This window comes from Thermoascus crustaceus, assembly GCF_041956765.1.
Source record: "Thermoascus crustaceus strain CBS 181.67 unplaced genomic scaffold VTN00scaffold_1, whole genome shotgun sequence".
NCBI classification, from domain to species: Eukaryota; Fungi; Ascomycota; class Eurotiomycetes; order Eurotiales; family Thermoascaceae; genus Thermoascus; species Thermoascus crustaceus.
The window spans coordinates 3,165,225-3,191,073 of NW_027192527.1; the positions used below are offsets into that span (position 1 = coordinate 3,165,225).

The 25,849-nt window shown below is 50.9% G+C and overlaps 10 protein-coding genes across 10 annotated transcripts; 4 read left to right on the forward strand and 6 right to left on the reverse strand.

Moving 5' to 3' along the window:
• Nucleotides 1-756: 756 nt before the first annotated feature.
• VTN00DRAFT_1105 (uncharacterized protein) lies at nucleotides 757-1,686 on the reverse strand (the record flags this gene model as incomplete). Its single annotated transcript, XM_069427176.1, has 1 exon — nucleotides 757-1,686. One exon carries the CDS (start codon nucleotides 1,684-1,686, stop codon nucleotides 757-759), a length of 930 nt encoding a protein of 309 aa, XP_069291807.1.
• Nucleotides 1,687-2,852: 1,166 nt separating this feature from the next.
• Nucleotides 2,853-3,819, reverse strand: VTN00DRAFT_1106 (60S ribosomal protein uL2; the record flags this gene model as incomplete). The annotated part of the gene is made up of 4 exons (XM_069427177.1): nucleotides 2,853-2,990; nucleotides 3,053-3,138; nucleotides 3,203-3,694; nucleotides 3,771-3,819. The coding sequence occupies 4 exons, from the start codon at nucleotides 3,817-3,819 to the stop codon at nucleotides 2,853-2,855; spliced, it is 765 nt and encodes a 254-aa protein (XP_069291808.1).
• A 1,648-nt stretch (nucleotides 3,820-5,467) lies between these two features.
• On the forward strand, nucleotides 5,468-7,611 carry VTN00DRAFT_1107 (uncharacterized protein; the record flags this gene model as incomplete). Its single annotated transcript, XM_069427178.1, has 5 exons — nucleotides 5,468-5,686; nucleotides 5,776-5,945; nucleotides 6,068-6,197; nucleotides 6,252-6,629; nucleotides 6,682-7,611. 5 exons carry the CDS (start codon nucleotides 5,468-5,470, stop codon nucleotides 7,609-7,611), a joined length of 1,827 nt encoding a protein of 608 aa, XP_069291809.1.
• A 601-nt stretch (nucleotides 7,612-8,212) lies between these two features.
• VTN00DRAFT_1108 (uncharacterized protein) lies at nucleotides 8,213-8,935 on the reverse strand (the record flags this gene model as incomplete). The annotated part of the gene is made up of 3 exons (XM_069427179.1): nucleotides 8,213-8,251; nucleotides 8,351-8,548; nucleotides 8,627-8,935. 3 exons carry the CDS (start codon nucleotides 8,933-8,935, stop codon nucleotides 8,213-8,215), a joined length of 546 nt encoding a protein of 181 aa, XP_069291810.1.
• A 317-nt stretch (nucleotides 8,936-9,252) lies between these two features.
• Nucleotides 9,253-10,889, forward strand: VTN00DRAFT_1109 (uncharacterized protein; the record flags this gene model as incomplete). Its single annotated transcript, XM_069427180.1, has 7 exons — nucleotides 9,253-9,304; nucleotides 9,367-9,382; nucleotides 9,440-9,593; nucleotides 9,694-10,035; nucleotides 10,148-10,485; nucleotides 10,551-10,664; nucleotides 10,847-10,889. 7 exons carry the CDS (start codon nucleotides 9,253-9,255, stop codon nucleotides 10,887-10,889), a joined length of 1,059 nt encoding a protein of 352 aa, XP_069291811.1.
• Nucleotides 10,890-12,042: 1,153 nt separating this feature from the next.
• Nucleotides 12,043-15,403, reverse strand: VTN00DRAFT_1110 (uncharacterized protein; the record flags this gene model as incomplete). Its single annotated transcript, XM_069427182.1, has 7 exons — nucleotides 12,043-13,092; nucleotides 13,146-13,696; nucleotides 13,749-14,339; nucleotides 14,399-14,573; nucleotides 14,630-14,756; nucleotides 14,810-14,896; nucleotides 14,976-15,403. 7 exons carry the CDS (start codon nucleotides 15,401-15,403, stop codon nucleotides 12,043-12,045), a joined length of 3,009 nt encoding a protein of 1,002 aa, XP_069291812.1.
• A 245-nt stretch (nucleotides 15,404-15,648) lies between these two features.
• Nucleotides 15,649-16,594, forward strand: VTN00DRAFT_1111 (uncharacterized protein; the record flags this gene model as incomplete). The annotated part of the gene is made up of 3 exons (XM_069427183.1): nucleotides 15,649-16,005; nucleotides 16,097-16,186; nucleotides 16,286-16,594. 3 exons carry the CDS (start codon nucleotides 15,649-15,651, stop codon nucleotides 16,592-16,594), a joined length of 756 nt encoding a protein of 251 aa, XP_069291813.1.
• A 790-nt stretch (nucleotides 16,595-17,384) lies between these two features.
• VTN00DRAFT_1112 (uncharacterized protein) lies at nucleotides 17,385-17,836 on the reverse strand (the record flags this gene model as incomplete). The annotated part of the gene is made up of 4 exons (XM_069427184.1): nucleotides 17,385-17,516; nucleotides 17,641-17,659; nucleotides 17,718-17,758; nucleotides 17,813-17,836. 4 exons carry the CDS (start codon nucleotides 17,834-17,836, stop codon nucleotides 17,385-17,387), a joined length of 216 nt encoding a protein of 71 aa, XP_069291814.1.
• Nucleotides 17,837-17,859: 23 nt separating this feature from the next.
• On the reverse strand, nucleotides 17,860-20,669 carry VTN00DRAFT_1113 (uncharacterized protein; the record flags this gene model as incomplete). Its single annotated transcript, XM_069427185.1, has 3 exons — nucleotides 17,860-20,341; nucleotides 20,412-20,466; nucleotides 20,537-20,669. The coding sequence occupies 3 exons, from the start codon at nucleotides 20,667-20,669 to the stop codon at nucleotides 17,860-17,862; spliced, it is 2,670 nt and encodes an 889-aa protein (XP_069291815.1).
• Nucleotides 20,670-22,999: 2,330 nt separating this feature from the next.
• Nucleotides 23,000-25,783, forward strand: VTN00DRAFT_1114 (uncharacterized protein; the record flags this gene model as incomplete). Its single annotated transcript, XM_069427186.1, has 4 exons — nucleotides 23,000-23,184; nucleotides 23,239-23,312; nucleotides 23,383-23,534; nucleotides 23,585-25,783. 4 exons carry the CDS (start codon nucleotides 23,000-23,002, stop codon nucleotides 25,781-25,783), a joined length of 2,610 nt encoding a protein of 869 aa, XP_069291816.1.
• Nucleotides 25,784-25,849: the final 66 nt, after the last annotated feature.

A 25,849-nucleotide genomic window follows, 5' to 3' on the forward strand; every position in this document is an offset into this window, starting at 1 on the left:
AGGTGGGGTGAGCGGTGACACTTTCGACGCCGTTCCTGAAACCCGACCCGATCTCTGGCCACCACCAGCACGGCCCAAACTGGGAAAAAGAGAGACACGACACGCGTTTCGTGGGCCGCCGGTGGATCCCTGCTGCCAGACCCTTCGAGGCCAACTCGGTTCTCTGCAACCGCTACGCCGGACAGGCTCTCTGATATCGCCTGGCCATGGTTCACCAGGCTATTTTCGGAGCACTGGAAGCGCCTGTCTAGGGTACAGGGTTACAAACCCGAAACGTCTCTCGACCAACCCTGTCCTCTGTCTTCTTTTAAAACAAGGTGCCAGTTAAGCATGCGCCCAGACGTCTGACAGGCGCTATCTTATCAGGAATCTACAGGTCAAGACCAAGAGACGGTCCAGAACACCAGCAGCTTGCTGAGGCGCAGAGATAGGTTGGCTCTCATTGTCGGACCTCTCCGTGGAGGATAAAGAAATCTACGACATGTGTGACGGAGACAATTGGATTCTTCTGGCCGCTTGCAAGAATGTTGGATTTCCTGTATGAGATGAGGACACGTGAGCGCATAAAAGAATAATAACAACAAGGAATTCAGGCTAGCAGCCAAAATGGCCACCATGCATGTCCTCATACAGAGATCATGGATGGTTCTTTACCCTGAAATAACTTCATGTGTCCCCAGGCCATAGGGCTGAATTTGATATTGTAGAAGCTTCCTTCCTTTCAACGGGAGGAATCTGTGGTTCCGGTCCGTACACCTATAACAAATCATGATCTGTCACATACCGCGAAAAGTTCGACCCGCAGTCCAGACCTTTCCATAGATCCGGGGGGGTTGAGAAATTAACAATGTCTTCGGTACGGTTAATGAGCTCTCCTTCTGGCTCATGGAACTGCGTCGGGAAGAGAGCCGGATCATCGCCCAGCAAAAGATCGGTTCCGATAATTTGGCTGTCTATTTTTAAGCAGCTCGGAGAATCGTGTGCCAGAAGCCGGCCCTTGTCGGATTCAGTGGAACCTTGCATTTCAGCATGGTTGTCCGCGGCGGCTATCATGGCATCGAATTCGTTCCAATCGGTGAAATCATGGAGGGCTTCGTTCGTTTCATTTGGCGCTCTGAGGTCGAGCAGACCTAGATTCCCGGATCTTTCTAATGAATGAGCCTCTTCCCAGAGACTTGTCTTCTCTCCATGATGGTTCCTATTCCTCATACCCTTCGCATACTGCCCAGGCGTAACGCCCATAACCTTCTTGAACACCCGATGGAAATGACTCGGCGTCAGATTCGCCTCCGCCGCCAGTCCCTGCAGCGTGGTCCTCTCCCCCGATACGGATGAAGCAGCAATCATCTCGCACGCCTTCTGGACCATCTGGATTTGTGGATCAGCCGGCGCAGGCAGTTGCTGTGGTCTGCAGCGCTTACACGCTCTGAAGCCCGCCGCCTCTGCCTGCGCAGGCGAGTCGTAGAACTCGATGTTCGCCCGCCGGGCGAGACGCGCTGGGCATGATGGGCGGCAGTAGATGCCAGTCGTGCGGACGGCGTAGACAAATGTATTATCTGCCGCGGTATCACGGGTGAGGGTTGCGCGCCAACGTGCGGCTGGTGAGGAGAATGGTGTAGTAGTCGTATTGGATTTGGAGAGTGATTGCTGTGGTGGGATCTGCCGTGGAGATTGTTTCTGGGTCATGATGACATCTGCATGGGAATATCATTCCCTGGGTTCAGGACTAGAGAAAGTGTGAAAAAGGTTTATCCTGAACCAATTTTGAGGCTGCGAGGTCTGAAAAAAGATATACCATATCTCGAGAGACTCGACTCGGTAGGCTAGATGGGCCAATGGCTTCTCTGATTGGTTAATTTGAGAGCAAGCCGGAATTTACTATTCCAGGAGCTCAGTTAGTGAACATTAGTGCTCTTAATAGTAATGGAACATTTACTATTTCCATAAGATCTTGTCGGTCTGCACACGATGATCAATGTCATGACATGTTTCGCAGCTTGCTAGCACGTGCATAACGATCTCTCCTGCAGCAATGTGACGTGGAACTGAGACAAGCGTGGTTTGGCTTATCGTTTCCATCACAGCATCGATATATACTCTGCCGGTAAGACACCTTCAAAGTTAACAACCTTATAATAAAGCCTAAGTTAGAAGAAAAAAAGTCCCTGATGTTCCATATCCTACATCGCTATGATCCCCGTCAGGATTACATATATCATCACATGCTGTTAGACACTGGAATATATATATGTATGCGGAGGTAGGTAGCTCTCAAGATATTCACTCCATCCTATCGGGACTCGTGTGAAATCAAAGACTTAATAACAGGGCCATATCTCCTAAGGTGTACTTTAGATAGAAAGCACCGAGCCACTCTTTTCACGAGTGCTGAATGAGAACCGAGGACTCAACCGGTTAATGGATAAGCCACAATGACCCTCTTCGTTCCCCTTGGCTATCTTTCAATTCATGCTGTTTACCATTATTATGGTAGATGACTCTACAGGGGTAGAGTTTAGGGATCATTGAGAAAATGGGGGTAGAATCTGGCTTCCAAAAAGGATGACGACCATTGCAGTCCGCACAAATGCGGGGATCCCGAGAAAGAGGTGACATAGAGAACTATTTTCTCAAGGAATATTTCTGATATTTTCCGTTCCACATAGGGTCATGACCTCGGTTCAAGAATAGATTTTTTATTTTCGTCGCTTGTAAAAAAAGAATTTTGGCCACATATTTGATTGTTCACTAAGGACGCGTGGGTAGCTGTCCACAGTCGCCTAAGTACATATGCCTCATAGCAAAAGAGCCTTTTTAACCCATCACAAGAAAAACTCCACACCATGTCACATTTATTCCTTCGTCTTCTGGGTACCACGGAGCAGACCGGTTCTGCGGGCAGCAATGAGACCGGCTTTCTGACCCTGGGCGGCGTAGCGGGAGATAGTCGAGGCTTTACCAATGTGCTGGTGGTTACCACCACCGTGAGGCTATAAAAGAGAGTCATGTCAGGAACCTGTCTTTCCCACCGAAAAGTACCGGGGAAACTTACGTGGTCGACAGGGTTCATGGCAACACCACGAGTCTTGGGCCAAGAGTTGCGCTTGACAGCGAACTTGTGCTTAGCACGAGAAGCCTCTGTAGAGGGAATTAGCATCATCCCACCAGGCAATGGCACTCTCTGATCCGGGATAAAACATACTGAGCAGAGGCTTGTCGGTACGACCACCACCAGCAACGATACCAACCATACCACGAACACCGCTCTTCACGACCTTCTTAGCACCACTGGGGAGCTTGATACGGGTGTTGCCCTCCTCAGGGTTGTGGCCAATGACGGTAACGTAGTTGCCGGAGGTACGGCCGAGGGCACCACGGTCGCCGACCTTCTCCTCGACGTTGGAGACAACGGTACCCTCAGGAACGGAGCCCAGGGGCAGGATGTTGCCGACGGTCAGAGCAGCGTTCTTTCCGGCGTAGATGAACTGTCCAGTGTACATGCCCTCGTTGGCAATGAAGGTCTCGGTGACATCCTTGTACCGGTATGGGTGACGGAAGGAGACTTTGGCGAGAGGAGCACCACGGCCGGGGTCGTGGATTATCTCCTTGACAACACCGCGAATGTATCCATGGCGCTCAGCGTAGTCGAGCGTGCGGAACTGGGCTGGCGCCTTGTTGAGACGGGTGTGGGCCGCTGAAGAAGAAGAACAGTTTGATCAGTATATTATTTTCGACCTGGGAATTGCGATATTGTTGCGGTCGAAACTCACTGAAAACGGATCCACGACCCTTTCTCTGGTTGCGGATCACACGACCCATGGCGACTGTCTATGCTGTGGCCTGTACGTTAGTATCGAACGACGTCCGCCCGCGACGGTGGTGGGAGTGATTAATTGCTCGTACCTCGACTCGAAGATGGGCTTGTCGTTGGAGTGTTTGAATTCACGACAAAAGGCTGTGTGGGCTTTAGGGCGGTATCGCTAATCTAACCGAGTTGGCACTAGCGTTCTTCCGCATCGGGGCGGCTTTCTTGGCCCGCGCGCGCGCATCGCAACCTCCGCCGCACTCCCCCATCATAGCATCGCCTGCAGCTTCAGCGCGACGTTGTCCGGTCCAGGGGCACGCTGCTGAATGGTGATATGGGTATATGCCAGCTGGTCAGTTCACCTCCTTGGATCTAACCTTTGCGCCCTTTACAGGCCTTCTGCGTTTATCATCCCACGATTGCCTGTGCTTTCAATTAGACTCACAGATTGTCTTGTCTCGTTGCATTTCCCTTGTAACTGTCGAGTTGACGATATGATGATGCTGGGTTAAGTTGTTGCTTATTTGACACGTCTTCGTGGACTTGCGGGTTCAGAGCACTTTCTCTCGATTACTTCCCGTTTAGGTTTTCATCGCCCCTATAAGGCCCCCGCTTTGTCTGGACCATCCATCTTAAACACCAGGTCCATCAGTTGCTAGAAGTTGGGGTTGGTATGTTTGCCGCACGAAGAGCCGATAGTATCTGCGACCCGGGATATTCTCATTTCCTGTTCTCCTCTCGCCTCTTCTCAATTTTCTCCCGGCTTATCTCTCTGCCTGTCCCCTTTACCTGTTACTTATTTCAAAGTTCAAGGAGATCTTTTGTCTGCTCCATTTCGCTCTGAATCTTTCCGGAGAACTACCCGTTCCTGCTTCGTCTTTGCGGGACGTGGTTGTTTCTCAAATATCACCTATCTTTGCTCGTTCCCTTATCGGAAATGCCTCTTGCGAGCCCTCACCAGTGGTTGGGGCTCTACGGCCAAAATCATCTGCTGGATTCCACTATGACTTAAATTCATACCATCTACTGCCATGTTGGATTTAATACCTTCAGACGCCTGTTTCCTGCTCCCTGTTGGGTCTCTTTACGTTGATATTCCCATTGAAACAGACTAACTGCATTGGTGCTTCGGGACCTGGATGGATGCCTACACTAACTGCCTAATTGGTGGAAAGCTAAATCCTTGGAGAATTCCGTGGTCGCGCTGGTTCCCGCGCACGCATGCATTTTCGGAGATAAAGCTCCTGAGGCCCAGTTCTCGAAGAAAACCCATCAAATGGAACTTTCTGATCATATGACGATATAATTGGCATTTTGAGGAACCGGAATGTCCCTCGTGACGTGGAGGTCTTGGCTGAAGTCACTTGTGCACTCTTGTTTTTCCGGTGTTCACGCCCTGTCGGTCTTCGAATCCACTTGACAGCTATTTCTCAGTGAAATTAATGGATGAGATGGGATGCAGTGTGAAACGGGGTCTAGATAGATGAAATGGGAGTTCTGGCGTTAGTTTGACGTTGATAATGCCCTGATATGTCATTGATCCCCCTAGACGAGCCAGGCGCGTGATAGCCGCGCTTGTCGTAGCATCGAGTAGAACTTCCTGCCGTGCAGGCTCGCCCGCCTTCCTTCGCCGCGACACACCACCGCAGACAACCACCCACCATGTCCAACATGTCGCTCTCAGACTCAGACTTATCATCGCTGTCGTCTGTGCCGTCGACAGACGATGAGTCTGTCGCCATGGCTGTTGACGAACCGAAACCTAAGATTACAAAATACTTCAAGAAAGCACCTCCGGCGCAGAAACGACGTTCCCCATCACCACCGCGAGCTCCTTCACCAGAGCACGAGTATGTGCTGGCAGATAATCCAGATATTGCAGTAAGTGTCTAGTTGTTTTGTCTGAGGGCGCGCTTTGACGCGCTGCTTTGCTTTTTTCACACGCTTGCTGATCCGTCGCGACTCCGCAGTTCATCGTGATGTTCCGCGCGCGTTTCAGCGACGTATTCCCTCGGTCACTACCACACCTCGGCCCCCAAGATATTGAGAGAGGTGTCACGGATATTGTCCCGGGAGATCATATTGAGCGACTGCTATGCGCATTAATTGGTCTTGTGCTGAACAGGAAGAAGGATGTTGAGTACGCTTGCCACCGCCGCTTGGTTCCAGCTGCAGAGGGAAAGGAGCTCAAGCTCTTTCCCAAAGGCTGTTCTACTGAATAGTGACTGGGGATAATGTTCTAATACATTTTACTCTGTCTAGGAGAGGCCACTATCAGCGCGCTCTGGAGGAGGCAGTTCAAACGAATGCTTCCCAGTGGCCGAGGTCATGGCAGGGCAAGAACCCTCTTCACGGCGGGCGCACCTTCGCAACCATGTCACCAGAAGAACGTGTATGCTGTCTAACATCCTATCCATGACCAACACTATTTCTGACACAATTTTAGCTGGGTCTGCTGAAGGCATTGATTCTGTGGGCGTTGAACTCATCCGATGCGGTCCAAGCCAAGATCAAGGAATCTTACTTGAAACAATCGCGCCAATCCGGTGATTTGAATCAACCTCTGTCTGTCCAACCGTGGGGTCGCGATGGGTCGAAGAGACGATACTGGCTTATTGAGGGCCAAGACGACACGCATTTCAGGCTGTACAGAGAGAGCGACCCGTACAAAAAGCCCGAGGAGATCCATTGGTGGAGCGTCGCAGGAAATATCCCCGAGTTGAAGGCTTTCGCCGATAATCTTGCACAAGAGGATTCTACATATTCGAACAAACTGAGTGAGAAAATTAAGAATGCTATTCCCCGATTTGAGGGTTCTGAGGAGGTGAGATACCTTGCATATCTATCACTTGTCATATGCTAACATGGGATATTAGAAACGCAAGCGCCGCGATTATCGCCTTGCGCGGAAGGCTGCTTTTGCTCGACCAGAACCTGGTTTCTCTCTTTATGAGGGTCGCACACGTGGAAAGAAACTGAAGTACACATATTCTGATGACGAGGATTTCTCGGACGGTTTGCCTGCTACTCGGAGATCTACCCGAAATACCTCGGGCGTCTCTTCCCCTGCGGAACCTGCGGGACCGACATTCACAGCCAGTGGAAGGCAGGTCCGTTCGCGTGTCGGAGGCATCTACGGTGAGTCGATGCTTAGCGGACAACGTAGGGATGACGCTGCATCTGCTGCTCCACATACCGGTGTGAGCGAGACAGGAAGACCTTTGCGAAGCAGAGCTGGTACTCGAGCAAATGGTTATCACGTTGACTATAACTCTGGTGACGAGATGGAAGATGAGTCCGAGGGGGCCCCCTCAAGCGGAAACGAATGGCAGGCAGGTGACGAAGAGGATGAAGATGATTTGGAAAATGAAAATGAGGAGCTGAGTAAAGAAGACGAGTCTGTTCTCGAAGGAGAGCAGGAGGAGAATCCCAGTCTCGTGGTGCAGCTTAGGTACGGCAAGGGGAAGAAATCAAGCAGCCCGAACGCGCCTAGCGAACCTGCAGCTGGGAAAGTTCCTGTGGCCAAGGAAACTGCAAATGGTTTGCAGAACCTTTCACCGAAGTCGACAGAAGGACCAGAAGCTGATCGGCCGACGGAGCCAGAGCAGAAACCTCCCATGGCGGAGACTTCAAGTTCGACGTCTAATATTGCACCTCCTCGGCACCATGAGGATGCCAAGGAGAACGTACCCAATGGTCTCAATAGCTTCATTGAACAAAAGCCTAATGATTCAGATATCAAGGTTGTTCCAGGACAGCCTGCTGCCGAGTCCAATATTTCCGGGTCTCAGAATGGAACTCAATAGTTCTTTGCTTCTGATGTTACATGTGGGAAAAGGACGGCGTTAAGGGTGTCTGTTCTGTCGGGTTCTGCAGTCTGTCGTGATGGCATTTTCTTAATAGATTGCTTGAGGGAGTTCAAGGGTCCAAGTAGTGAGAGGAGACCCGTTCTCGTCTGGCGTTCTGTGTAACCGGCGGAAATTTTAGATTCGAGGCCGAAAGAGGATATTGATAGATATGCAATCGGTATTTCTCAGTCACTAATGTGTTACTGTATTTACCTCGATTGTGCTTGCATTAGGTATCTGAGCAGCAGGGTTAAAATTTCTCGCGGTGGTGCAAAGACCCCGCTGCTGATTTAGTATCAGAGCAGTGCCAATCCGACGAAGACATTTCTCATTTATCGATTTAAACACAATTACCTTTAGATGGTGTCTGTTCAGACTTCAAGAAGTCGTAAAGCCATCAAAGTCATAATAGGGATATCGTAGGTCCCTCGATCGTTGGATAAAGATATTCCATTCTAGGAAAAGAACAAACATCAACGCCATGCCCTTAACTCCCAAACATGCAAGCGCAAGATATCTTTGTACGCTTTTAATCTTCCCTCCAAGTGTGACATCCGGTTCAATCACCGGTGGATTGCGAGAACCTAGTCTCGTAGTACTGCATCACCGAGCGCGTCAGGTCAACACACCCCTTCCCGTCATAAAACCTAAATCCAAGCCCTTATTGACGACGACCCCAAGAGAAAGGAGAACTCACGTCCTGAATTTTCCGGGCAAGCTTCCGGTCCCTCAGAACGTCCCTTGTGGGCGGGATCTCCCAGTTGTTCACCTCATACCACCACCTGCGCAGCCTGCTCCCGAGCGTTCTGCCACTGAGCTGGGCACTGCGGTTCCAGTATCTCCAGCCCGAGAGAGCCAAGGTCCAGAGCGTGCCTTGGATGAGAGGGAGAAGGACCTATGGGGAAAGCGGGCACGATGTCAGTGTTTGATGGATAAATTCATTGGCACGAAACTCAAATGAAACATGTCATACCTGATCCCTGATCGTGATCCACGCAATGCGACCCCAGCTCTCCGTACCTTTCAAGCTGGCCAGGTAGCTCTGCTCGAATCGCAGGTCTGGCAATGGAGGGAGGTTCTTCCGCCGCGAGATCGGTCTGATGGCCCGACTCGGGTCGACGACATCTGACGGGATGCTGGGAGCCGGGGACGGTGCACGCTCGACCGGCTTCTTCTCGTCTGCGGCAGTGGTGGAGGGGTTGATATCGTGCGTCGGCGACGGGTCGCGCTTTACGGACGCTGTTTGGATCGTCTCCGCGATCCCGAGAGCTGGGTTATCCATGTTGGATGGTTATGTAATGACACTTCCGGGATCGAAGAGAGATAACAAGTTCTAAGTATGGATCATAGAAAAGTGCGCTGGTGGACTTTCGACGCTGTTTTCCAGAACGCTTGCTTGCTGGCTAGCGGTGTCTGAGAACTGCCGGGCGATGGATGCAATGCATCCGACGCACTGCCGAACATCTGCTTACTTGACGCAACCTTAGTAGTCTGCGATCCCCCTCCAACCCGAAAACCCCCCACCGCCGCCCCTCCGTCTTTCTGCCAGACTCTGCCTTTCCAATTCCCAACAACCAGCGTTGTTAACACGTAGACACAATGGCTGCTGCTGAAGGATACCCTCTGCTGTGCTTGGAAAACCCGCTCCTGGGTAATTGATTCCCCTTGTCGCTATTGAACCGTGGAGCCTATTGGCTAACTTTGAACATCAAGACATCCAGGGCGTTGGGTAAGGAGATTCCTGCACGAGAAAAATATTTTGCATGTACTGATGGGGGTTATACAGTGATTCCGCTCTCCTGCAGAAGTACGGCCTGAAGGACAACGATGCTATCCTCGCGGAGGAGAAGCACATGCCCCTCTACGAAGAGCTGCTCCAGAACCACGATGCGAAGTTGATCGCTGGAGGTGCTGCCCAGAACACTGCTCGTGGCGCTCAGGTATTTTCCCCTCTATATCAATTCATAGGCACCATATGCTCCTTTCCTTTGCATAAACTATTTACGCGACGGAAACTGACATTGGTCGTCCGCTGTGTAGTACATGCTCCCTGACAACACTGTCCTTTACATCGGCTGCGTTGGCCGCGACAAGTATGCCGACATTCTCAAGGACGCCTGCAACAAGGCTGGTGTCCGCACTGAATACCGTGTCGACGATGTCCAGCCCACTGGCAAGTGCGGTGTCGTCATCACCGGCCACAACCGCAGCATGGTCACTCACCTTGCTGCCGCAAACGAGTACAAGATCGAGCACCTGAAGCAGCCACATATCTGGTCTCTGGTCGAGAAGGCCAAGGTCTACTACGTCGGTGGCTACCACCTTACTGTCTGTGTCCCTGCTATTCTGGCTCTTGCTGAGGAGGCCGCTGCGAAGAACAAGGTATGTCGCCCATTTACCAGGGGCTTTTGGCGATAGAGCATTCTTGTGCCTGGTCCTGTTACCGTCTCCCTATTTCCCCTGAGCAATCTTATCCTGACGACAATGAAACCAGATCTTCATGCTCTCCCTCTCCGCCCCATTCATCCCGCAGTTCTTCAAGGACCAGCTGGACAGCGTCGTCCCCTACACCGACTTCCTCATCGGTAACGAGACCGAGGCCATCTCCTACTCCGAAAACCACGGCTGGGGCACCACCGACATTGTCGAGATCGCCAAGAAGCTGGCTACCCTGCCTAAGAAGAACACAAGCCGCCCCAGAGTCGCTATCGTCACCCAGGGCACTCTGCCTACAGTCACCGCTGTTGCCAAGCCCAACGGCGAGGTTGAGGTGAAGGAGTTCAAGGTGCGGGAAATCTCCAAGGAGAAGATCAACGACACCAACGGTGCTGGGTGAGTAATAGCCTATAGTAGACTCCATTCCTTTAAAGCCGAATTTGTGCTAAGTCTGAATCCAGTGATGCTTTCGCCGGAGGTTTCTGCGCTGGTATCGTCCAGGGCAAGTCGCTCGAGGAGAGCGTGGACATGGGCCAGTGGCTCGCATGCCTGAGCATCCAGGAGTTGGGACCATCGTAAGTTATCTCCTAATTTCCGTTTCAAACCGACCTTTTTATTTCACGTGAAAGTCGGCCGTACGATGTGCAGCAAGGGCTATCTCCCCGAGGGAGTCACCTATCTCCTCACTTCGCGGCCCGATGGATCCAAACCGGTACCCCTTATTGGAACATAAACTTACAAGCCAATCTCAATCTAGGTACCCATTCCCTAAGCAGACTTACGTCCCATCCAGCCAGTAAACAAGAAACAGTAACCACTACAAACTAGCGGAGCGGAGCTCCGTGAAAGTAAAAGATGGCATCTTATCTTGCCTTGCTTCATGTCAGATTCAGATTCAACCTAACGATTCAACCCAATATACCCGGTATATCCCTGGCTTAAATGTACGCAATAGAGAAGAAGAGAGAGAAAAAAAAGGGGGGAAAGAATATAAAAAGCGTTTTCAACAACGAATTTTGATTTCTAACTAATAAGAAATATTTTTCCTTTTTCCTTTTCCAGGGCTTCTCCTTGCACCATTACCATCGTAGTCGCCACTTGTTTTCTTATTCCTCTTTTTATATCTTTTCTTCCCGCCTTTTCGTGTTGCCCGCATTTTACAGACGGGGCGAACCGCACTCAACCAACCTTTTCGTGGCGGGTTATTCCTAACCCTATCCTTGAGCGATACTCGAATATAAGATTTTATTATTTTAGAGAAGGCAGAAACAAAAAAAAAGCAAAAGACTTGATTGACTGATTGACTGAAATTGGCTTCTTTCTTTTTATTTGCCTTGTCTTTGTCAGCTTTCTTTTTTCGCCGTCCAATCAATAACGTAGCCCTCTAACTGGATGATGGATGGCCTTGGCTCCTTTCTCTCTCTCTCTCTCTCTCCAGGCGCCATCAGTGCCTAGCAAAAAATACTGTTTGACAATATCTAGAGTTGCTAGCAGTGGTAGTAATCGGTGGTAAGGGTGCTTGACTGAACTTCTGCTCTCCTATGGATTCTTTTCTTTTCTTTTCTTTTCTTTTCTGACTTGACCGTGGAGAGGGGTTATATATAAGCAGGGTCAGTTGTGCAGATGGAGGTTGTGGTTGATCTGGTGGTAGTAGCGTGCTCTGTGTGAGAAAGTGTGACGATGCACGTGCCATCTTTCGCGCTGGTTCGGTTTCCCCTCGGATAGATAGATGCGAGGATCTGCGGGTAAAGCGCCAGGGGGCGTTGGTTATATATGTTCCGTCGGATTGATTGATCATCAGACAGCCACAAAAAGAGAGAGAGAAGAGGGTTCCAACTCTGTTTTTCTTTTACTCGTTCCGACTCTTTTTTGGGACTTACTATAACGTATCTTGATCTTCTCTTATCCGTAGTTAGTCGACGCAACCGCAACAAACTGATCCAATCAATCAAATCAACCTCCTTGCCCGCATGGTGGTGTTTGACCTATAACGCCAAGCTGCTGCGCATGCGTGGACTTGCGACCACCGCTCGAGAAACCACCAGAGCTGGGGAATGTCGCACCAGAGGGAAGGCTGCTCTCAATGAAAGCGTTGTTGGCCCAGGATGCGTCGCCTAGGCTGCTTGAAATATGCGGCTGGCGGTATGCATCATAGTAGTGGACGGACCTAAGCGGGTCCCTGTCCCAGGCTGCTGCGGCTGAGTGAGGATGAAAGGCGGCGGAATTTGGTGGAGTCCAGCTGGATTCGAAGGGAGAAGACCTTGGTGCGGAGTCGAGCTGCTGCTGTTGAAGTAGCAGGTTGTTCCGGAACGCAATGTCGCTTGCTGTCGTTTCCTGGGATGGAAGGCTTGGACTGTTCCCTGAAGGCATAGAGAGGGTCGTCTGCTGGCTGAGGCCGGGAGGGCTAATCTGACGCGCGGTTACGGGACGAGGCTGTGGAGATGGTGCCTCGCCTGGTTGGGGCGCAAAGGCTGTGTTCCAGATGCTGGGAATGCTGGGTAGCGCTGGCCGTGGGTTGTAGGACGGCGATGCAGACATGGCTGAAGTCGGGGTGTGCGCGTTGCGCGGCCCAAGCCCAGGTGGAGGAATTGGAGGCCGGAGCATATTCGTTCCATCTTCGCGAAACATCAGAGAACTAGGGTCCGTCTCAAACGGACGGTCAGGCGAAGTTGGAGGGTCCCTGAGAAAAGCCGGAAGCTGTGGCACAGCTGGTGCACCTTCATAGGTGTCCGATTCGACCAGTCTCTCTACACCCTCCACTATGCGGTGCATATTCGCTGAAACGGACGCCGAAGCAGACTGGGAGCCTCCAAAAACACTTTTATTATCCGCAACGTATCTGGGGTCCTGCTTTGCTTGTTGTATATCTTCCCGTTCGATGCTTGTCGAAGAAAGTGTATGGTGATGTGTGTGAGGACTGGCGTAGAATTGAGAGGGAAGGCCTTCCTCTTGGTAGATGAACGTCTTCCTGTCCTTCTCATCAACAAGGACGACGGGTATTTTCTGTCGTCGAATTAGCACCAACTGTGAGCCGGATCGATATATTCAATACGTACCTTGCTGACAACTAAATCAAGACCATCAATCACAAACTCCCGAATTCGGTAGAGCATTTCAATGTTGGGATGGTTCCTCTCCACTCCAGGGTCATGCATACGGGGCTTCTGTTTGTTGTTCGCATCGAGATATCTGCGACTGGTAGCTTCATTGGCAAAAGGACCGAAGCCAAGAGTTTCCTCATCCTCTTCAAGGAGATAGTCCACTTCGGGCAAGTGCACCACATCGAAAGTGGAGGCGAGGAGCGTCAAGGTATTGGCGTATATCTTCCAAAATTCCTTGATCTGAACGAAAAGGAGTGTATCCTTCTCTTCTTTTTCGGCAGCCAAGGTACTGCTGTTTGAAAGTAACCAGGCGCTGTAATGGCGGAGGGCTGGGAGAATGCGACGAGAAACGACAGTAACCTTGTCTGATCCGTTCTTCGACTCCTTATTTCCCGGGTCTTCAGTGGCGATGCGCTCCAGTTCAGCCAAGAGGATCTGAAGAAGCGTGAAGAAGGTCTTGACATTGATGCGCCGGAAGAACAGGCGAGCATTGTGTGTAGACTCCCCTATGATTCGCAATCAGCAAGCAGGCCAGCAATCGCAAATCAAGATACCTGCCGTTTGATCTCACTCTCGCAAAATCTTCTGCAGCTATATTAATCAAACAGAACTTTTGAAGAGTGCCTTCGAGGGACCGCTCCTTCAAGTCGACGGCAAGTTGGCTCAGAACTTCGTTTTCGAGCTCGTCATGCTCAGGGAAATCAATTCCCTTGTAGCATTGCGCATGGAGGTACACGAACCAGGGGGTCAATGCGCGCCCAGGGATGCCCGCGTCCTCACGGGGAATCAACTCTCTCTTTGCCCACGCATTCATGATTTTCCTAAATTCTATTTCCAAGTTCCCCTTTGAGGTCGGGTGAGGCTCCTTGGCCGCTAACGCCCTGTAAAGATGATAGGTCGCCCGGAGGTGATTACCATCAGCAAGGGCTATGACAGCGAGTTGGTTGTGTGATGCGCCAGAAGCCGGATGAATGACAGATGCTAAGTCATAGTACCCAATGGCAGGCCCCCAATTGCGGCCCTTGGAGACAAGTTCCGTCTCACGATAGCGGGAGAGATCCCCAAGACGGATGAGAGTCGCATGGCAAGAGAGAAGTATGCGCTTCCGGAGTTCCTCGTTGGACTCGACCGGCGACTGGGCCGATAGGTCTAAGGATAGCAGGCTTAGCTCAATGACAAAGACCGATGATATCAATTGCGACCCTTACTGTCAAAGTTGAATTTTTGCGCAACCTTCTCCAGCTCCGGAATCCCTCCAAAGTGCGACGATAGATGTTGTATATATCCCCGGTAGAATCGCTGGCTCGACTTTATGAAGTCCAGGTAGTGCTTCTCAAGCTTGCGCTTCTCGACCGGCTTCTTCTTGCCATTCTCTTCGCGGAACTGTATTTAGATCAGAAAGGGCGATTCTATCGAGGTATTTCATCGTGCACACTCACGCGGGCTAGCAGTTTGCGAAACCGGTTGTTAATCTTGAGATGCGCTTCCCATAGACGACCCTCCACGTCGACGGAACGGGCGGCTTCGAAGTTCTGGAAGATCGCATTCTGACAAGCTACGCGAAATCTGAAACGGTCAGACTGTACTCTCGTGACCACCCCGGAAAGGTTGTAACTGACTCCGAAAGACGATGGGTAACCTCTGTGAAAGTAGGCTCTTTCTCTGCAAGGGCCTTTAGGAGCTCCTGTTCGGCCTGGAGCGCAGATCTGCCGGATGGGAGTCAGAAGGAGGAAACTATCCATCGCAAGATGCTGACCAGAAAACGCAAGTCGAGGAGCAACTCACTTCCACGCATTTTGGAACGCGGACGCCATGCTCAGGACCGAAGAGTACTGCGCCCGTGACCCCACAGTTAACCTCGCCGTCAGATGGCTATGGCTGGCTGGAAGTCTTCGGGCCACTGGAATAGTGAACGATCCATCAGTGTGGTGGAGGTGGATCTGGGGTCGAATGACGAGGGCGGTGCGCGGGCGCGGCAGATACCCCGGGTGGAGGAGGCTCTTCGAGAGAGAAGAACAGAAAGCGAAGGACTCCGCGAAGGAAATAAAATGACGGAGCTTTCGCCAAAAGGATGATGGAGTCTGGAGATGAATTGCCGGCACGCTAGTGTGGCTGGTGCTGCGCCCAAAAGTGCTTGACTTTGACTTCTCTGTGGCTGGTGAGCCGTTCGCTGGACTGGAGTTGGGACCCGCCGTCTGTGCTGTTGATATCATATCCGTCTGTTCGCTGATAACCGTCCATGGTATCTGCTTTTTACTGAGCAATTCTGCCGTCCACGGGGCTTTTCTTTTCCTCCCATCCTACATCGTCGGGCGTTATGGAGTCTGGCTGGTGAAAAAGAGAGGGCGGAGTATATCAATTGAGAGACAACACACAGTACAGTACCAAGTCTCAGTCTCAGTCTCCATAGACAACACATACTACTTACTGTTTACCTGTTCTTAATTATTAATCCAACATGTCAAAGCGCATACGGAGCGACTCACTCTCTTCCTTATCAGACCACTCCCCCGAGACTCCATCGGTCTCTTCCCCAGCGTCCTCAACGCCCCCTCCCCCGCGTGCCAAAGTGCCCCAGCTGGACACGTCGGACTCGGACCTGACCACCGAAGTCATGCGCTGCTCACTGCCCCCTCACAAGGAGACGTTCTCCTTTCCCTCGTATGAAGAGTATGAAGTTCACTACATGCAGGCTCATGTGAACCGTTGCTCCGAGTGCGGGAAGAACTTCCCCACGGATCTCTTCCTGAATCTACATATCGAGGAGAACCACGATCCCCTCATTGCCGCCCGGAGAGAGAGGGGTGAGAAGACGGTATGTTTTTTTTTCCTTTTTTAATAGATTCAAAGTCTCTCCTTCCATTTTTACTGATCTTTTGCCATGGTCTTCTACTAACAGAAATCAGTATGGCTGCTTCGTCGAAGGCTGCGAGCGGAAATGCTCAACCCCGCAGAAGCGGAGAAGGCACCTCATAGACAAACATATGTTCCCAAGGGTAAGTAAATACATCCCTCTCCCCCGATATTATCCATACATCCAGTTCTGCCATCACAACAACCTTCGGCCATTGCCAAAAGCCTAACTCTCTCCACAGACATATAACTTCTTCATCGTCAACGACGGTATAGACAAGCACACATCCCTGCTCCGATCTCCAAACAACCACCGCCGTCGCGTGTCGACCCCCTCCTCGCCGCAGGAGGGCCGTCTGAGACGCCGGAAGGCCTCCCTGACATCATATGCGCCGAGCAGAGGCGTTCCGGACCACCATTCCCGTCATCAAACAGCGGCAGTACCGTCCGAGACGGACATGGCTGATCTTGAGAAGTCCATGGCTGCGTTGCGCTTTGTTCCCGCAAGCGTTGCGAGGAATAGGGAGGGTCGGAGAGCGGGTCCTGTGTGAATAAAGCGGAAGGAGAGAAGAATGGGATTGACGAGAGTTACGACTTGTTTTTCTTTCTTTTTGGATGGGATGATGTTATGACACACTCAGTCTTTGTTCAAGTTTGATGACGAGTAGAGTGGTTTCTACCATTTTGACGCTGGTGTTCACGGGTGAACAGGTCAATGGTTACGTAAGAGTATCTCAACAATACAAGAAGAAGTTTTACGATGCACGTTATGTTTCGAAGATTTGGGCTGTTTATTTTTTGAAGGCTTGGAAACATGTCCACTCTAGCTAGGACAAACTTCGACTGGAAAAGGTTACACCCTTTCTTTGTTCTAGTAGGTCGTGACTATCTCTCACCCCTATCAAACCAAAAGGAGATCGCCATATCTCTTGATCAAACAAAAAGACCAGACGGACGAATCGACAGAATGCGAACTCCGATCCAAGTCATAGCAAAATTCCGGACACATATATTTGAAGCAAAACCGCTAGTCCTATCAGGGTATTCGCGACAATTGAAGAAATATGCACCCCTTAAGCTAACAAGCCGGAAAGCAACTTAATGAGAAACCCCCCGTGAGTCCTCAAAGCTCAACAAATATCCAGTTAAACTTGGTGAATAAGATACAAGGCAAGTGGTTTTCCCTTCGACTCCATTTGTTTTTCTTCTCCCCCCTCTTTAAAGGGGGATAACCTCTAAACAGGGAAACGGAAATAAAAAAAACATTTGGAAAAAAATATATAATAAAATAACCTATGATAAACTGCAACTGAATAGATCGCCTCCCAGAGGGTCGAGATATTATAGAGAAATATGGTTCAACGCGGATTTTAGAAGGTAATCTTTGTGTCCATAGCCTGTCAGAAGAATTGCACGTTGTCGATTGCACTGTACTATACGATTTTTCGCGGTCACTATGCTGACTGGGAGGACCTGACGTAGGGTGTTAGTAACCAGTACTCCTTGTTGAACATGAACCGATATTATGTGAACAGAGGAACTCAAGCCCCTTCCATTAAAAGAGCACCGTCAAACTAGACGAGATGAAAGTGTTTACCTTGTGTGGTTTATTATGCCTCAAAGCTTATCAACGCCAAAGTCCTCAGAGAGCCACAGCGTCTCCAAAAAGTAAACCGTAGTAAGCCGGTAATCAAAGGTCCCAGCTCTGATGACAACTGAAATGGTTGTTAACGGTTTGGGTATCATCAAGACAATGAACAAACAAGTACACAATACCGAGAACATTGTTCCATCGTCGACGCAACGACGACGGAACTTAGTTCTCCAAGAGATCCGCATACACTTCCAGGCTGGAACCGACCAAGTCCACGATTGCCCAGCTCGTGTTTCCCTTGAACGTTCGGGCCCAGACTCGCACGACGGCAACGCTAAGTTGTTTGACCTTGTACGGATCATTCAGGATGTCCAACTCTGATCCCTCTGTCGGTTCAATAGCCATGTCAGTTTCATCCATCATACTCTTGATCCATAGAAACAGTTTCCTTTCATGTTCTGATAGTTTCTGCTCGGACTGAGTAGCCGGTAAGGCGAGGAGCCATCTGCTCAGGAGAAATGCGCACTCCAGACTGCATAGGGAATGTTGGATACTCCAGAAAAATGAGTGGGTTCTTGCCACGAAGTCAATTCCAAGTCTCACAGGGATCGAAAGCGCATGGGCAGAGTGCAGCAGAGCCATGATGAGTCTCGGGCTCCGTGCTATCGGAGGCGATTCCTTCAAGGCCCTGGCAATCTGAACGGGATCTTGAGTCACGAGGCGGCGACAAGGACCCAGGTCGACATGAAGTCTTATGTATGCCAGACCAAGAAGCGCGGTCGATGTGAACGCGATCGGCCCGGCCGGATTTTGAGGATCAATACTCGACTCTGGTGTACGCTTCCAGCCAGCCTTCCAGGCGCTCAGAGAGTTATCCAGGACAGTTAGGTCTTCCTGTCGTAGACTTGTACCATGCATCGTTGGTGCAGAGAGACAGAGCTGACGAGCGAAGAATATCTGCTGTATGATGGCATGTATAAGAATGTAATTTCCAAGGGGTGAGATAGGTGTCGAGACATTTGAAAGAGGCGCTTTAACAAAGAGTTTGGCGAAAGCTTCCTGAAATGATATTTCCGAGACATGACGCGAGCGATATAGGCGTCGCCACTGAGACGCATTGTTGGCCTTCCAGACATCGTGTGAACAAGGCATGTTTAGCTTCAGCTCTGAGTTCAGAATCAGAGGAGGTATATTGTACATTATAGAATGAAGATTGAAAAAGCAGTAAACAATAAGCTTTGTGCGCCTGTTGCACTCCTGCCGAATCCACTCTTCCCAAGTCAGATTATCCGAGTTAAAGGCCGGTTCGGAGAGGCCATGCTCTCGGACTAATCTGGCCAAGGTGCTCTGCAGGGCGAGAATCTCCCGCAGCAGCTCTGGATGCCTTTCCCATGATGCAAACACCGTGAGCAATAGAAAAGTCTGGATAATCTTCAAATGGGCATCAGATTCGTCCAGAGCATAGTTCATAGGATCTATTGGCTGGACGAACAATGGTTGCTGCTGGAACGGACTACTTGAGGGATTGGAGATCGAAGAAGAACCGCGAGAGGTGTTGTGAACGCCTGAGGGTGGCGGACCAAAATTCCACGTTGGCTGGGAGACCTGCTTGCTGTCCCTTCTGCGAAGGCGTTCCAGCAGGACTGCTTTCGACGCGTGAAAGAGGTCAATACCTCGATTGTTCTCGAAACGATAGTGGGAGCCAGCTGCTGCAAGTGCAAGGGTGAGCTCTGGAGGACTTTTGGCTACAGACAATGTCGGGACGTGGATAAAAGGAAGATGCTCATTTAACCCATTGATATAACCCGCAAAGAAGCGGGACAATGCATGTCTCGAAGGTGGGACAAATCCTTTCGGGAGAACATGGGAGAACTCTTCCAACCTCGCGAGAAATAGTTGACGGTCTGCATTTGAGATATCCCACGCCGGTCTTGGATTAGCAGGATCGTCAGAAAGTCCAATCCGGTCGTCAGAGTCGTGGGGTTCAGGTTGCAGAGACGGCAGCCGAGAACCAAAGTTGGAGAATGATGGCGCCTCGTCTGCTGCAGTCCGTTGGTCGCTGAGAATATCACCATTGAATCTTTGGGACTGGGACTGAGACTGGGACCCGATTTCACGAACTGGTGGTTTGGATTCGAACGGGATATTCGTAGGCAACAGAGGCTCCGACTCAACCGAGGAGAATACACCGGAGTCCCAATCAGACGAAAGACCAACGCTTTCCAGAAAGATGGTGAAATCTTGAACTGGATCTCCTAGATCGGCGAGGTCTAAAATAGACGGTTCGACACCGTAGTTGTCTGTGATCGCTTTCTCGGGCACGTGCGGCATCGTAGGGGGCGGTCCAACGTGTCCCGGGGGCTTCCGGATCGGCTCAAGGGTCTCCTGCTGGCCCTCCAGAGCGACATGGCTGGCGGCATGGGATAGCAAGTTTAGGTCATATCCCCAGGAAGGATTGAATTGAGTCGTTTCTACCATCTGAGTCGGCTGTACCTGTACCTCTGGGGCTGGTGGTGGTGGAACCTGTGATGGCTGGACCGGCACGGTGTCGGGTATCTCCAGCATTCGTGAATCGTGATGGGGAGGCTGGATTATGGACGCTGGAGTCGGCGGAATGTCATGGGAATCGTTTATTCTATGCTCTCCTCTGTTCGCAGCATTCTCCGCGGGGTGTACTAGTCGTTCATGGCGCACGAGCAGATCGCTACAGAAATTTTTTTTGTTCCATTAGTCCGGGATCGCTTCATGTTAGGGGTGGGAGGAATGCAGCGAACCTTCTTGCAAAAGACTTCGAGCATATCTCACACGAAAATGGTTTCTCCTTCGTGTCTGCGACTGCAGGTTAGGCAGAGTCCGAAAGTATGGCACCAGCTAGCCGAGGGACTGAGGGCTACTCAACGCGTGCGGAGATGGCGTTGCAGATGCTCCAACCGCGCGAAAGACCTGGAACAGTACTCGCAAGACAACGACTTGCGGTGCGGCGCAACGCTCTTCTTCCTGACTTTGCCTGGAGATGTTCTATCAGGCTCCATCGCGGATTGCCCTGAGAAAGGACAGTTCTGAGATGGGAAATGGGGGAGCGGGGAAAAAGAGCCTGTGGGGTTGGGATGAGGGGGGTCTGAGCTCTGTCGCCTAGGGCTGCATAGCCGCGGAGGGTCACGTGCGGGGCCCGAGAGGGGGTGCTCGATTTACTCCTCACCGCCAGGTACATAATTAGCTGCTCGAGAGGAGGTGATATGAGCTGCCTATGGTGTTTAAGAGATGTCGGTTGCTGAAGCATGGTATGTCTTGAGCATGATTTTCGAGTCTCGACTCTACCCCCAGACCTTCATGAAATTTTATGTCACCGTTTGCAGCAGGTGTTTACAAACAAACAACCTTATACAGGTAGCTCGTTACCGTTCAAAATATGGTCGGTGCGCTGGGACTATGAGATACAGATCTATGATTTAAGCACCATTTCAGCTCTGCCATTTCACCAAAGACGCCTCTGTAATGTCGGTTGCCAAGTTGACTGTTTTGATAAGTGGTACAGTTTCTGCAGAGCTGATTGCCCGAGGCCCTACGTTGACCGGCGGAACTATAGCAATTGATCACGATCCCCAGCTCATCTCACAAGATCAGACCACTCAGAAATGCCCTCATGTTTTCTGGAGCATATACGTTACTGGAAGCAGACGATCCTTGTAGACATATCACGTTCCTCCTAGACGCATTGTTTCACTGAATGCCTTCTAATAGTGTTCAATGAAGCTGCCTTCTAGGTAAACCCGTCAAAGAGCAGGGCAAACTGGCGAAGTCGGTTTAGAAGAAGACAGTTGACGAGATCCCCTGTGTGAGCAGGGATAGGCTTCAGGACAAGGGCTCCCAGAAGAGAATAAACGCGAGAAACAAGTTTCAGACCTGTCGTCTTCCAAGTCGAAACCATGTAACCTAGGCGAAGAGTGGCTTGCTTAGAGCAAAATTGGTTGAGGGGATAATACTAGGTAGTGTCGTGTGCAATCCTTGGTGTACAGCTGGGAATGCTGACATGAGCCTGACGCCGAGGGTATGCGTGGGACTAGGTCAGATATATGGAGCGCGACCTGTACAATGTTCAGAATCTGTGCTCGAGCGCCCGTAGATGTTTCACAACCTGGGGTCGTAGGAAACCCCGCCTCAGCCTGCCCAAGCCATCGTGGTAGTACTCGTGCTGCGTAACGATGAAGTGGGTCCTCCTTGCGTGCTAGATCTGAGCCTACAGGATCTTCAGGTCGGTCGGCTGAAGGCTAAGAGGCACATACGGAGCGCTCCTTGCAGCCCTTAAAACAGTGGAGGCCACCAAGTGAGCAGATGTGGAGTCTTGCAGCGGATCTTAGATAGCACTCGAATCCCCATGAAGACGTGGACAGATAAGCGATAGGGGATTCTTTGCGTACTGTGTACGTCGTCATCGTAGATTTGAGCCATTAGGCCTAGGACCAGAGGCCCACCCGGTCAAAACGCTTACTCCTGTAGCAGGCTTATGCAGCTGGTGGCAGCATAAACGTAGACCGGTGTATGCATGGCGGTTGACAGGGTAAAGGAATGCGCGATGTTTCAAGAGTGAGGCTTGGCGAATCAAGGGTGGGCATGGCGGCGCTTCGTTTTAGAATGCCTCAAGTTGGTCCTCCGACCGCACTAGAACCGCTTCAAGTTATCTCCGTGACAGCCCCCTGTCGGGATCTCTCTCATCAGGCGAGGAGTCTAGTGTCAGCGTGCTTTTTGCTCTCTTTTCCCGGGCTCTTTCTGCTAAACTTGTGGCTCCCTTTTGTGAGGCTTCGTTGCGGGCGTGTGCTGTCTCTTTGAAATCTACAGTGTGGACCGTGCCCCCGAGTCCTAACCCCCGAGCAGTTAGGAACAGCTGAGTGCGCACGGGATATAGCAATCACAACGTCGACTACGTCGACCACATCGGTCCTGATATCTCCTGTGAGATCGGCTCGACCGTGAAATCAGTGCGCTGTATTTGTCACTTGTGAGCAACCCCTCTTTTGGAGGTTCCCGCCTGCCCCTCATACGTATGGTGACTCCATATCCCTCGCCCATTAACGGCAGTTAGGTAGCGTTTGATGACCGCAAATGCTGATATGCTGGTGATTAGGGAACCTCTGATATGCCTTCACCTAACGCCTGATCGTTTCTGGAGGCTCGCCTGTGCAAACGAACGCCGCAAAGGGGTCCAAGAACCTCGTCCGTGTCAACCTGGTCCCCTCATTCCTTTATCGGACCCTTTCGGTACGAAAACGAAACAACAAAGGAATCTGCCATAGGAGATCTTTTAAAGAGCCACACAACCATTTATCCACGCAAGCTTCGTTCTTCTCCTAAAAAAGAACCGGCCATGCTTGCATCCAAAGCATACTCCTCGTCTTTGGGCGTGCCCGCGCCCCAGACGTCAGCATCCTCATATCACTCTGGATCGTCTCACAAATCGACTGTAGCCTCAAATTCCCGCGATGGACCCTCTTTTACAAGTCCAACAGAAGGGGAATTCTCTGATATGCATGATGGGCTTGATTCTGTCAGGTGAGCCCACTTATCTCTCCCTGTCTGCTTTGGATTCTTGCTGAACTAATTCAGGAAATGGGATGAAAATAAAGTGATAGAGTGGCTACACAGTATACGATGTGGCCAGTATGAGTCCCTATTCAGAGGTAAAACTGCGGAGTGCTCAACATCCATTTCCTTACTGCGCGGAGACACGAGAGCTGACGGGGCTTGTAGCCAATAATTTTAATGGTGACAATCTGCTTGAATGCGATCAAAAAATTCTTCAAGAGATGGGTATAAAGAAGATCGGCGACCGAGTACGCATCTTCGTGGCCATCAAGCAGCTTAGAAACAAGGCGATTTCGAATCGCAAGTTGCGAAATATGGTGAGTTGTCTAGCAATTATACTGTGGAACTGTGGCTTATTGCGGTATAGAATTCCTTGGCGGCTCTTGAAGCTTCGACTTATGCACCATCGTCCGAGTCCTCTCGCCCATCCAACTCTCGTCAACCAACAGGCACACGGGCTCATCGTTACGCTGGTTCAAGCCCCATGGAGAATCCGCGTAAGGAGCAAGGATCGAGCTACTTCACGTCTGCCGGGTCGAGCTCCGGTCGTCGTCCTGACACACCTGGGCACATGAGACAGAATCCCAGTCTCGATGGTCTCACGATGGGTCCGCTTCCATCAAACTCCCCGGTCATCAGGGTGATATACACAGGCGGCCAGACTAAGGTCTTGAACGTCAGACACTGCAGAACTCCCGACGAAATCGTCCTCTGCGTTCTAAGGAAGTTGCAGCTTCCAGAGAGCCAATACAGAAATTATTGCTTCTATGTACTAGATGGATTGGAGCCTAATCCATCTAACTGCAGGCGGCTGACTGACTCTGACCTTATGCGGATATGTGACGGTTCTAACAACTCCGAACGTGGCCGCTTGATTCTCAGAAAAATCCACGCTGGCGAACCTGACACGGATGAACTCCGTCGCGCAGCTCAGCTCGCAATGGATGAGAGCCAGGTGACACATATGAATGCCCTGAGTGGTACCAACATGCGAAACCAACTCAAAATTCAGCAGCTGACGGGCGAGTCGTGGCATAATATCAAGCAACCAATTTCTCCGATGTCTTCCGAGAGACCAAGGCAAGACCAGAAGCCGTCGTCGGGGAGCACGGAACGCAATCACACTTCCAAACTGCGTTCATTCTTTGGTGCTAGGCCCCCTAGTGAAATGATCATTCATGAACTTACCTCATACTTCCCAAGTCATCAGCGGGAGGACATCGAGAAGACGATGCGGATGTCTGTTCGAAGATCTCAACGTTTAAGTCGTGCAGCCAGCCGTCTGAGCGTTGTAAGCAATGCAAGCTACGCTTCGAGCTTGAAAGACGCCCCTCCAATTCCCAGCATTGCCGATACTTGGCTGAATGCGGGGTTGCAGCCTTCTCGAGTCTCGAGACCATTGTCAGTGTCGAGATTTAACTTGCCTCAAACGGCGTATCGCGATTCAGTTGCTTCTAGCTCCCTTCAACCTCTGCAGGAGGAATCACCGATAGAACCGAATCGCAAATCATATGTGTCTTTTGACAGTGCGTCTGACCAAACATCTGCTGATGCTGGCACTACGCGGCAAAGCTTTTTCGAGGAAACCCTCAGCGTTGCAGCAACCGACGGTGGTGGTTCCCTGCATGAACGACTGAGTTTGATCGTGACTGAGGATGGGGAAGAAGAGGATACCGCACTAAACGATTTCCTTGCCGGAGATAACTTCGCGCCTAAGAACTGGATGAAGGGTTCTCTTATTGGCGAAGGATCCTTTGGAAGCGTCTTTCTTGCTCTTCATGCTATCACGGGAGAGCTCATGGCTGTCAAACAGGTTGAACTTCCGTCAGCAACGAAGGGCACTGAATTCGACAAGAGGAAAAACAACATGGTTGCCGCACTTAAGCACGAGATTGACCTTCTCCAAGGTCTTCAGCACCCCAATATTGTGCAGTACCTAGGGACCTCTGCTGACGAGCAGTACCTGAATATTTTCCTGGAGTACGTCCCAGGAGGATCTATTGCCGAAATGTTGAAGCAGTATAACACATTCCAAGAGCCGTTGATCAAGAATTTCGTCCGGCAGATTCTTGCTGGCCTTTCCTATCTCCATAGCCGCGATATCATCCATCGAGACATCAAAGGAGCCAATATCCTGGTCGATAACAAGGGCGGCATTAAGATTTCCGACTTTGGTATCTCGAAGCGTGTGGAAGCATCTACCATGCTGGGCTCTGGGGCTAGCGGTGGAGCCGGTGGCCACTTGCACCGGCCTTCGTTACAGGGCAGCGTGTATTGGATGGCTCCAGAAGTTGTCCGGCAGACGGCTCATACTAAAAAGGCTGACATCTGGAGCTTGGGTTGCCTTGTCGTGGAGATGTTCATTGGAGCCCATCCGTTCCCGGATTGCAGTCAGCTACAAGCCATATTTGCTATTGGTAGCAACCAGGCCAGACCGCCCGCTCCAGAAAATGCGAGTGAGGAAGCAAGGGCCTTCTTGGACATGACATTTGAAATCAACCATGAAAAGAGACCGAGTGCAGACGAGTTGCTGCAGAGCCGGTTCCTAGCCAACCCGATTGCTTAAGTTGATACTGGTATCGTCACTTCACGCGCATCCCATGCCTCGATTGGAAACGTGATCTTCGTTGTC